Raw genomic sequence first — 11,432 nt, forward strand, 5'->3', positions numbered from 1 at the left:
ATGTGTATTTGGAAAAGAATCAAATCTTTTATTTGATTGAGTATTTTCATTACATCATTATCTTCTACTTGTATTGTTTATCTTTAACACTTTTACTTCAAAAAATAAATCTAAACCATCAATTCAGAATAACTAGTATGTGTTAAAGAAAGTTCAAGGTTAAGACAATATTTTTAAAAAAAATTCATCATCTAGTAATCTCAATATTTTACCACTAAATAAGAAATCAAAAATATTTTTATATGCTTCAATTGGTTCAAATCTATTTTAAAGTGAAAAAATAGTTTGATCTACTCTACATATATAACGTAATCAACTCTAAAGATTCTTCGAGGGACTTAGTGATTTCGTTATCCATATTTTCATCAAATTGTTTTTTACGAAAATTATATTTATATTCATGTCGTATGCAATTGATTTAGTAGAAATCATAGCACTCATAGTACATATATTTTATTTATTTTTTAAATTAATATATATAAGTAATTGTTTTTTAAAAATGGGGGCCCCAAAAAATATGGGGCCCCAAGCGATGGCTTTAGTGGCCTAGGGGTTAAGACGGCCCTGCTTGATTGTATAATTAAACTCCTTATCCAAGTCACTTGATAATTGCGGAGCTACAGTATTAGCTATGGGTTTGCACTAAGCTCCTACATTTCTGCAAGAAACCGTTTCCACAGCTCGAATCTACGACTTCCTAATCACATGACAACAACTTTACCAGTTACTAAACCTCGAAAACTTACCATATTTCTTGATGATTTCAAGAAAGAAAGGCACTATTCTTGGGGCTAAATCATCATCAGACAGATTCATAGGCTTTGAATTAGTTTCCTTAATCATCCCAGAAAAATCTTTCATATCACCATACAATATTTTGTATGAATTCCCATTTAGCCCTTGTTTCCTCAACAATTTGGTCTGAACCAAACCCAATTCAGTATTTTCCATAGACACACAAACAGAGTAATTGTTATGACACAACAACATACTGTTACTAATATTTGAATTTTGTCCATTTTGTTTGAATTAAATTTGTGTGTCCATTATATATTTTTATCTGCCATGTCTGTGGGAAATTAAGACAATGATGAGCAAAGGCAAATATCTGAGGATTTTTTAGTAATTATAATCCTAAAAAACATTGATGGTATCCGGAAGCGGAGCTAGGTGGGGTTCATGTAGCTTTTCCGTAGATCCTATATTTATATTAGAAAATTAAATAAATATATATGTATATTAACTTGTGAACCCCTAGTAAAATTGATTGACGGTTCACTACTAAGGAAGTGACCGTGGAAATGCTTTTCACGCTAGAGTTGTGGGTTTGAACCCCTTCTCTCTTTTCTAAAGGAAATTTTGAACTCCCACACTCTTAGTCCTGGCTCCGCCTTTGATGGTATTCCCTCTGTCCGACACATCCCATCAATGTGAAACAATCATACACTTAGAGACGAAGCCAGAGTTAAGAGATTGGGGTTTTAAATTTTAGGACGAATGAGAAAAATATTGCAAAACATGCTTCTTCGAATCCACAACACTAGTGTGAAAAACATTTTCACCATATTTTCTTACCATTGAGTTGTCAATGAAGTTTGTTGGGGGTTCACAAGTTAATATACATATATATTTATTTAATTTTCTAATACAAATACAAATTCTACAAAAAAAAGTTAATGGATTCGTTCAAATTCATGAACCCACCTAGCTCTGCCAGTGCATAAACATAGGCACTGAAAAAAAATCATAGCATATAACACATGCCTATGTAACAAGATGTCCCCACCTAGCTCCGCCCGTGCATAAACATAGGTGATCTTAGGCATATTTATATGCCTAAGTAGTCGAAATTGGCCCACGAAGTGATGATGTTTGATGACGATCTTGAGTTATTAGCTTGATTTTTAGTTTAACTTGTGATGATTGCATACTTACACACGTGATTAGTTGTTTCAGGAAATCTTGACGGAATATGGATTGGGAAGATGGAAGAAGGAGCAAGGCGATGCAGGAAAATGGCTAAGGCAAAAAAAAAAAACCACCAATGATTGGCGCACTGGTTGGCGCGGCGCGCCACTGGTGGTACTTCAGAGAGCCTTTTGAGGCGTACTGAGGGGCGTGACGCGCAAGAAGGGAAACTTCAGATGCGCTGCCCAGGCGCTCTGCTTGGCGCGACGCGCCAGGAACTAAATGACTGAAGAAACTTTGAGGCGCGACACGCCACTTGTTTTCCAATTTTTCCAGATTTTAAATATTAATTAGGAGTCCTTATTTGTGTAGGATTGGTTCCCAACTTCCCCTACTATTATAAATAGATTCTTAGGCCTCCATAGTTAGGGTTGGACTTTTGTTTAGTGTGCGAGAGCAAGAATTGAAGTTTGTAATCCTTTAACTATTCACTTTTTCTGAATTTGGTATGAACGTTTATCTATTATTGATTTCTAATAGCATGAGTAGCTAAACGCCCTAGTTCTGGGGCTGTAGCTATGAATTATGTGTTGAATGTTTGAGGCTTTATGAATTGATTTTCGGTTGTCAATCCAAATTATTTCTATATTCTTGTTTTACTATTTTATGCTTGCGCACCATAGAATAAATCTAGTGTCTAATCTTAAAATCGAACGAAGAGAGGTTAGATAGACCAGAGAATATAGAGAGCTCAGTCCACCCATTAAATTAAGGTGATTAGTGTTCAGGAGTGATGCCCAGACGAACACCTTGCTTAGGTTACGAAATAGGATGAAATATACATGCTCGCTAGTTAGTTTATTATCCCCGCTCAACGATGTAGTTAGATGGCTAACTGGAGTAGGCGGCGAGAGGCGAACCACCTGGACCATACTATCAACCCTATAAACCAGTAATTTGACAACTGAAGTGAATTCTAAGCCAATGATATGATGCATGATATTTAATGTATGCTGCAGCCCTGGAATTGTTTTTAAACTTGCTTGAACCATATTAACAAAGTTGTTCACAATCGGTTACTTTCATTTAGTGCATAATTATTAGTAGGTACTTAACTAAATCATCAACTTTTAAAAAGGTTACTTGGTTACTTTTAGTTGTAGAATTAAGTGAATATAAGTTGATCATAAGTCCCTTGGGAAAGATAACTCGTTTCTTAAATAATCTGTACTACTTGTGCGACCACGTACACTTGCGTGTAATTTGGGGAGCAACAAGTTTTTGGGCACTAAAAAAAAATCATCGCATGTAACACATGCCTACGTTCAGACATCTTGTTTTCTTGAAATAATAGAAAAGCATAACCTTAAATTAAAAGGTGACATATAAGTGTGGGTTTATAAAGTCAACAAAAAATTGATGGAGCCGTTGAAAGGTAGAATGGACCATCGGGAGCAAAGGATACATTTCATTTACTTTTTTTTTCTCATCTATTATTTTTAGAGGCGAACATTAAGTTTTATTTATTCAATGGAATCAGAATTATTTAGGTTTGATTTTTCGATTTGAATATACTACATAGGAAAAATATATATCTATTTTATTAGCTGAATAGGAAAAAGAATCGACAAAGTCAAAAATGATTTATGTCTTGGAACTTGGAAGAGAGCATTTTCTTATTATTTTCATAAAGAATTAACTATTGAACAAATCGTTCAATGACAACTTAAAAACCAGGGGTAATTGTCTAAATCTCAACTATATCACATAAATTGAAACTGAGAGAGCAACATATATTGGGCTCATGCTAGCACGGGTTCTCATGTCTAGTATATTTAATGAACTTCCGAAAACAAATGCAAGATTTATACAAGAACTACTGAGTTTGTCCGAACAACAACAACAACATACCCAATATGAGGGTCAAGGGAGAGTAGGGAGTACACCACATAATCCCCTATCTTTATGAGGTAGAGAAAATGTTTCTGAACCCATATTTAATATTGTAACTCCACCCGTGATTCAAGTCTGAATAAACTCTTCACAGAATATGAAATTATAGTTTGTGGAAAATAAGTGGAGCACCATACTGAGGCTGAGTGGTTACCAAGGACTGAGGAGCATGTGTGTAGGATGGAGACAATTCAAAAGAGAAGCTTTGTAGGATCATACACAAAGTCATCTTTGCTTCTAACATGGCAAAATTTTGTCCAATGCATATTCTTGGACTCCAAGAAAATGGAAAATATGTAACTTGACCCTTTTGTTGCACTTGATATTCCTTGTCTAAATCTCTCTGGATTGAACTTGTTTGCATCTTCACCCCATATATCTTTATCTCATGATGCAATAAGATCATTGGCAATGAGACTAGCACACCAGCTGGTAGAGAAACTTCTCCTAGTGTAATGTCTTCATAAACCCGTCGGATAAGTACTGTTGTAGGGGAATATAGCCTTAATAACTCGTACAATATCATCGTTACCTGCAAAAAAATTATGCTCCTCCATCAGTTTATACTAAAAGTGGGAAGAATGTTAGGCAAAAGTTAGATTACCATTTTGCCCCTATACTAAATTATAATCAAAGTAATTAAATATTAGTAAATAAATTGCTAATTATTTTACAGTCTTAATTACTCTTAATTTAAAAGTTGAAAAGTTAATTACATTTAATAATTTAACAACACAGTCTAAAGTTAAAAAGGGGAAAGTTAGATTACTATTTTATCCCTATCCTAAATTAAAATTCTAAAAATCATCTAATTGGTTATTAGTAAATAATTAAGTTTAATTATCTTAAGGCACGTTCTCCTTCTTTTAAATTTTGAAGTTTATCTCCTTGCCCGATTTATAAATTAATTAATTGTTCATTATTTACCTGCGTTGATTAATGTCTCCTTAATTCTTATTTTAATGCTCTAATAGGTGAGTAAATTATTTTAATGAGAAATTGGATTTATTGTAATCTGTTCAATTTCTTGGAGTTATTTTTTGTATATTATATATAAATCTTTAATTTATAGTATCTTAATTACAATGTACAATTGTTTAGTCTTCAGCCTTCAGTTAGTCCTACCCTATAATAATAAATACGTATTTAAATGATGGAAATGAAGAGGCATAACAGATGAGGGAAACAAAGAGTCTCATTTACTTTAATATATTGTGTCTATTCTCTTTATCATCAGATGCTAATCATTCTAGAATCTAGCCTATCATCTTTCTGATTTCACATCTCAAGTAAGTTTGTATTCCTTGTTTTTTTTGTTTCATCTTTGCAATATTATAATTTTGTAGGTACAAAGAAAAATGACATTATCAAACTATTTAGTTCGGTACACACAATGGTTAATCATGTTATATATCATATCTTATCAAGTGAATTTACATAGATGAACATTTTGAGAACTCTTATAATTTCTTTGATATGCTTTTCTTTTCAGTAGCGGGATGATGACATCGGAATCTTTGATTATAAGAGCGTCCTGCCAGACTTAAAAGATAAGTTATTAGTGTAATTTTGTACGTGATCAGATTGTAAAAATCATTCTCTTAATACTTATTTCGTTTGGTTCAATACTTTTATAATTTTCTTAAATTGGAGAAATAGCTTCCGAAAGAGTATAAATTGGTACTAATTCAACGTGTTGAAAAAGATAAATTGTTTGGTTATTTACACTTTCATTTGAGGTTTATTGATCATAATTTATTCTTATTTTTTTAATCCACATATTATAAGTACAAGAACCTTTCAATTTTTAGAATACCTTTATAGATGTAAGATATGTGTGCACCATTTAAAATTTAATATTAGGGTATAAATTTATATTAAAATTCAGAAATTCACTGGTAGATTATCATTTTGATTTCAAAGTTTGATTATCATTTTGCCACTATTATAAATTAAAAAGTATATATAACTTTTTCCTGTTCATTTACTCTATTTTTTACTAAATAAAATAATAATGGTTCCATTTATCTCAAAATAAAGAGTACTCCACTCGCCATTATATCTGCCAAGTGCCAACACGAGCACTTGGCATTTTCAATAAGTTTTATCTAATAAATATTTGTATTCATAACCGACTTTTTATGTACTCTATAATTACAATATTTAATATGTATTAACCTCTCACAACAACAACAAAAATAATAATAATAATACAAATAATAATGTGTTGTGACATATTAAAAAAACTTTTATCCAGTTAAATACTTGATATATTAAAAAATTACATAATTAAAATTGTTCAAGTGTACTTTTAAAATTCATTTGATAGCAATATTTCAGTATGATGTACCTTGTAATGATAATAATATTGATTAAATAGGTTCACCATTCATTGATTTGAGCTTTTATATTTTCTCTTCAATTACTATGCAAGTTATCGCACAATGATCATTTATACTAACCATCTTAAGGAAGACATGAATTGATCAAATTTCTATTCAACTTTTGCAAAATACTACTTTAATTCGACAACACGTACTTCTTAATATGTATGCAAATGTGAAAAGGTGGAGACTACACTTTCTTAAAAAGAAGAAAAATTTAAGACAAGAAATATTTTGAAATCACAATTGACATTTAAATTATGAGTTATGGCATATTAAACAAAAGAAACTTTTATCAAATAAAATACTTGATATATTATAAGAATTGTATAATTGAAGTTATTGGTTTGAGCTTGTATATTTCTCTTCAATTTTTGTGTAGAACATATCACACTTATTATAATATTTTCAAAGTTCTTGTACTAATAGCATGAGATACACTGACAGCATACATGTTCGAGTATATATATATATATATATATCGCTATAACAACTCCACACAACTTAGCATGGGACACACGTGCAATGCACGTGTCCAGGACTAGTCAGTTATATAAGCATGAACGAGACCTGTAAAAAGTCACTTAAGTTTCTGGCTCCCCTATCATCAGGTCACCAACTTAGTTGACCTTATGGTACTAAGCAGGCGTAAGCCCCCACACATGGTCTTACAACTTTGTGGGGACCTAAGTTCTTGTAAACGGTTGCACAGGCCTGGTTAATGTGACCCCCTTTGTGAGGAGGCACCACTCCTTATCCCTAATTTACGGGGCTTCTTGCTGACTTCTGTAAATATTTGTGGGTGAACTAATTCCTATGAATGGAGTAATACTCTTGCTTGTAACCAACATAAAGAGAAGTTACGAAAAATGAGATTATTTCTGCTATAGAAAACATAATTCTCTAATAGCTTAAACTAATAGATGAGATGGTCACACAATTCAAAGTGATGTCAAAGCAAGGAGAAATCCTACGTTCAAGTCTCTTCCTACCGATAATCAAAAGAAATTTACACGTGCTTGTAGAAGAGTTGCCCCTTCCTAAGGAAACAATGGCAATTGGCATCTTCTAGTCTAGTATCAATGCTCCAGTCTTTCAAAATTCAAGCACTCAAGCAATACAATGAAAGTAAATACCCATGCCACGTAAATTGAACCAACAAAACTAGAATACTTACAACTTTTAGACGATTTAATCCATCAAAATCTGGTTTCTGACTCCCAAACACTTGCAAGACTTCTTCTCTGGCCCGTGCTTGCCAATCCTGATATCTGCTCAACAACTCCATCGTCCATAGGAGCCATGCTGATGTAGTTTCTGCGCCAGCTAAATAGAATAGCTTGCATTCTTCAATGACTTCTTCGATGCTCATTCCAAAGTGTTTGTTTCCATGCTGTTCAATTTCTTTAAAATTCGATTCCAGCAATATGCCCAATAGATCCTCATTATTGGCGTCCCCAGATTCCATTGGCTTCAATCTTTATCGATAATACCTCTAATTGAGGACTGAACATCCCTTTTTATTTCCTTCATTCTTCTGTTCTTCTTTGTTGGCAAAAATCTTTCACAAAACAGAAAACCAATCAATTTGCATTTCCTATAGCTACATTTTCCAAATTATTAGGAAAATTAATTTACCTCCATCCTGGGATATAAACTGTGCATACAGCTTCGATTAAATGCTGAACTTGTTCCTTTTGAAGTTCAAAAATCTTTCTACCTTCTTCATAACTACGGCCAAAAGCTATACGAGAGATCACATCACAACTCAATTGCTGCATGTGAGGCCATACATCTATCTCATGAGAGCCTTCAACTGGAACAACGTCTTCCCATTTGCTCAACATCTCACTACAGCTCAAGTAAAAAGCTGGAAGCATATGCTGTTCGAGAAAATAGTGAACAAGGAAAAATGTCAATGACACTAACACTTGAACAGAGAGGAAAATATATATTGATGCATCACCATCTAGTACAAGTTGCTGGTTAAATCAGAAGAAAGATCGGTCATATAACAATTAAGGTGAAGCAAGGTCAGGAATAAACAGATCCATTTGGTCGTCAATACATCTAAGAAATTATTCCACCGAGCATAGTCCTCTCTGAATGCATAAAATAGCAATATGGACTCCAAGCCAAGGAACTTACGCAAAGAGAGTCCTGATAAATGATGATTCAGATATGATTCGACTTTTTTGAACCATAAAATCATTCTCTGATTGTCTAACTAAAGATAGGCAGCAGAAATTACTCAATATAGTCATAATGTGGAATACATACGCAGATAGAACCATATAGTTGTCTACTTCAAGTCAGATAGCAGATATTACTCGAATTAGTCATATGACATAAACGTTCAGATTGAACGATAAGGAATGCAAATCAGAGGCGATAGAAAGACTTAGCCAGCAAGAGCACACATTTCATCCATCGTTGCCCAACATAATAGTTTCTGATTGATCAATCACAAGTTGAATGACAAACCTTTAACTTCTCTAGATGGAAGGAGGGATTGATGATTTTTCTATGTTTGGCCCAATTGTCTTCCTCATAGGTTGCTAGTACCAATAAGGCGCGTAATGGATTTGTACCAGGCTTTTGATACACATAGATTTTGGAGAATACTTCTTTTATAAGCTCAGATCCATGATAAATACTTGTGGTCTTGGACCCATCCATATAAAACTTTTTTTCCCTGCAAACATATATATGTCTCATGATTAACTACTACTAGGACAAATTTTGAAATAAAAAAATGTATACAACCGAAGAGAACGAAATGAACAGAGTGATCAGGAGAACAGGTTCATCACAACTTCATCGAATTCGAAGAAAGTCAAAACAAACTACAGACAACAAGCAAAAGTTTCCTATCAGAAAAGGTGATTTCAATACAGGAAATGAATGAGGGATTTGTGAATGGATTTAAGTTATATACACACACAATCAACAAGTATTGCGATCGTGCTTCAAATATCTTCTCTTTTGAGCCGAGGGTCTATCGAAAACAACTTGCAAAGGGATTCACTTACATTTTACCCTCTCCCCATACCTCATTTGTGGGACTACACTAAGTATGTTGTAGTACATACAATCAACAGGTGAGCCCTTACCCTCACTCCGAGCATGTGGATATCAACTGGCTCAACATAAAATTCAAAGTGTAAAAGTAGGTGCATTTTTATTTTACAATAACAAATTAGTTACCCTTATTTTAGGGGTGGCAATTGGGCAGATTAGGTCAAATTTGGGCAGACCATAATGAGTTAAAGACAACGATAGAATGAAGACCCGACCCGACCCAATCCAACCCAACCCAACCCAAGTTTGCTTGGGTTAAAATGGGTTGGGTCAAAATGAGTTAGGTGATGAATTATATAACAGGTCAAGACTCAACTCAACCCAATTTTTACTAAAATTAATTGTTTTACTTGTCTTTAAAATATTTTAGCCCCTAATAAAATTGTTTTTTTCTTTATTATGATTTATGGCTATATAAAACTATCAAATTGAAAAATAAAAATTAATAATATTTTGACAAGATTTCTCATGAGCCAATTCGGATACTAACCCAAACTTATAGTGGGTTGAACTCATGAATGGATGGGTCAATAACCTGTCCAAACTTAAATGGGTTGGGTTTGATTTTGCCAACCTTACTTTACTTTTAGATTTCTACCGGTTACTAATATTTACCAGGAAAATTTCTTGTAATTGTGGAATAAGTAACCTGATTGTATAATTAAACTCCTTATCTAAGCCACTTGATGATTGCGGAGCTACATTATTAGCTATGGGCTAGCACTAAGCTCATGCATTTCTGCAAGAGACTATTTTCACAACTCGAATCTATGACTTTCTAATCACATGCCAACAACTTTACCAGTTACCAGAGCTCGAAAACTTACCATATTTCTTGATGATTTCAAGAAAGAAAGGCACTGTTCTTGGGGCTAAATAATCATCAGAAATATTCATAGTCTTTGAATTAGCTTCTTTAATCATCCTAGAAAAATCTTTCACATCCCCATACAATATTCGGTATGAATTACCTTTTAGCGCTTGTTTCCTCAACAATTTTTCCAACTTCTTTGGTCTGAACCAAACCCACTTCAGTTGTAACATCGTGTAAGTTGAAATAACTATGAAGAAGCTGGAAATTTGAAATAGTCATTTTGGAAAGAATTCAAAAATCTGGAAATTTGGTTAAGTATGGGAAAAAATGAGTTTTTGGTCAACTTTGAGCAGTCATAACTCCTATATCAGGATGTGTTAGGTGAATTTACAGTTATTTTTGGAAATCTCTTGGAATTATCTTTCCAACGCCGCTGAGTTTACTCGATTCCGAGTTCGTATGAGTGAGTTATGCCCTTTGGAAGTTGGGTTGTTGGCACAGGGCAGTTTAGTCCGAATTTGTAAGGGTATTTTGGTCTTTTCCCTAACCATTTCTTTTGGTTATATTAAGGTTTTAGACTGATTTTAAATCAGTTTTTCCTTTTTAAAGTGAGAGTTAGGGCTTTTGAGAGAAGAGAGAAAGAAGAGGAGAAAGAGAAGAAGAAGCAAGGATTCATCAAGATCGTCGTGGTTTTCGTCGGGGGTGATCCCTATTAAGGTATGTGAGATCATAGTGTTGGGTTGGTTCTTTCCCCCACACGCTAAACTCGTTTAATTCTGAGAAAAGATTGGTTGTGTTTGTTGAAGTTGTGGTTGTGTTGTTGAAGTTTCTTGTTGGTTTGGTGCATGTTTCCGGTTGTGATTTCAAGTTGAATCTATTGTATGTTAAGGGTTTTTATGATTCTAAGTGTTTGGGGCTGGAACCTTTGAAGTTACGAAGGTTTAGAGTTGGAAAAACAAAGGAGAAAAGTCGGATTTTTGAGGAAAAAGGCTGGGGCGTCGCGCCAGCCAGCGCGCCCCAAAAGGGATTCTAAGCTTCCACCCTTGAGGCGGCGCGCCATGCAGAGCGCCCCACCAGGCCTTCTGAGCTTTGAGGTCTGGCGCCCCGCGCCTCTCAGAGCGCCAAGGACGCCAATCCTTCCCATTCCTTCCCCACTTTTTCATACATGTTCCTTGGTAATGTACCTATGTTTTATAGTTGTTTTCAACACTCTAAGGTACATCTAGACGTCACGAACTCATTCATAAACATGAGATCATGTAACATCCGGCAATACGAAATAATTGAAGAGG

General features: G+C 34.1%; 1 protein-coding gene and 1 pseudogene across 1 annotated transcript in view; both read right to left on the reverse strand.

Moving 5' to 3' along the window:
* Positions 1 to 11,432, reverse strand: part of LOC102578317 (cytochrome P450 CYP72A219-like) — a 28,556-nt gene that overhangs the window by 12,419 nt on the left and 4,705 nt on the right. Inside the window, exon 2 of the mRNA XM_006348238.2 lies at positions 747 to 907. Coding sequence (XP_006348300.2) covers positions 747 to 907 — 161 coding nt within the window. The remainder of the gene's footprint in view (positions 1 to 746; positions 908 to 11,432) is intronic.
* LOC102581193 (cytochrome P450 CYP72A219-like) lies at positions 3,700 to 8,932 on the reverse strand (annotated as a pseudogene).

This window comes from Solanum tuberosum, unplaced genomic scaffold (genome assembly GCF_000226075.1).
Source record: "Solanum tuberosum cultivar DM 1-3 516 R44 unplaced genomic scaffold, SolTub_3.0 scf00096, whole genome shotgun sequence".
In the NCBI taxonomy this organism is placed as follows: domain Eukaryota; kingdom Viridiplantae; phylum Streptophyta; class Magnoliopsida; order Solanales; family Solanaceae; genus Solanum; species Solanum tuberosum.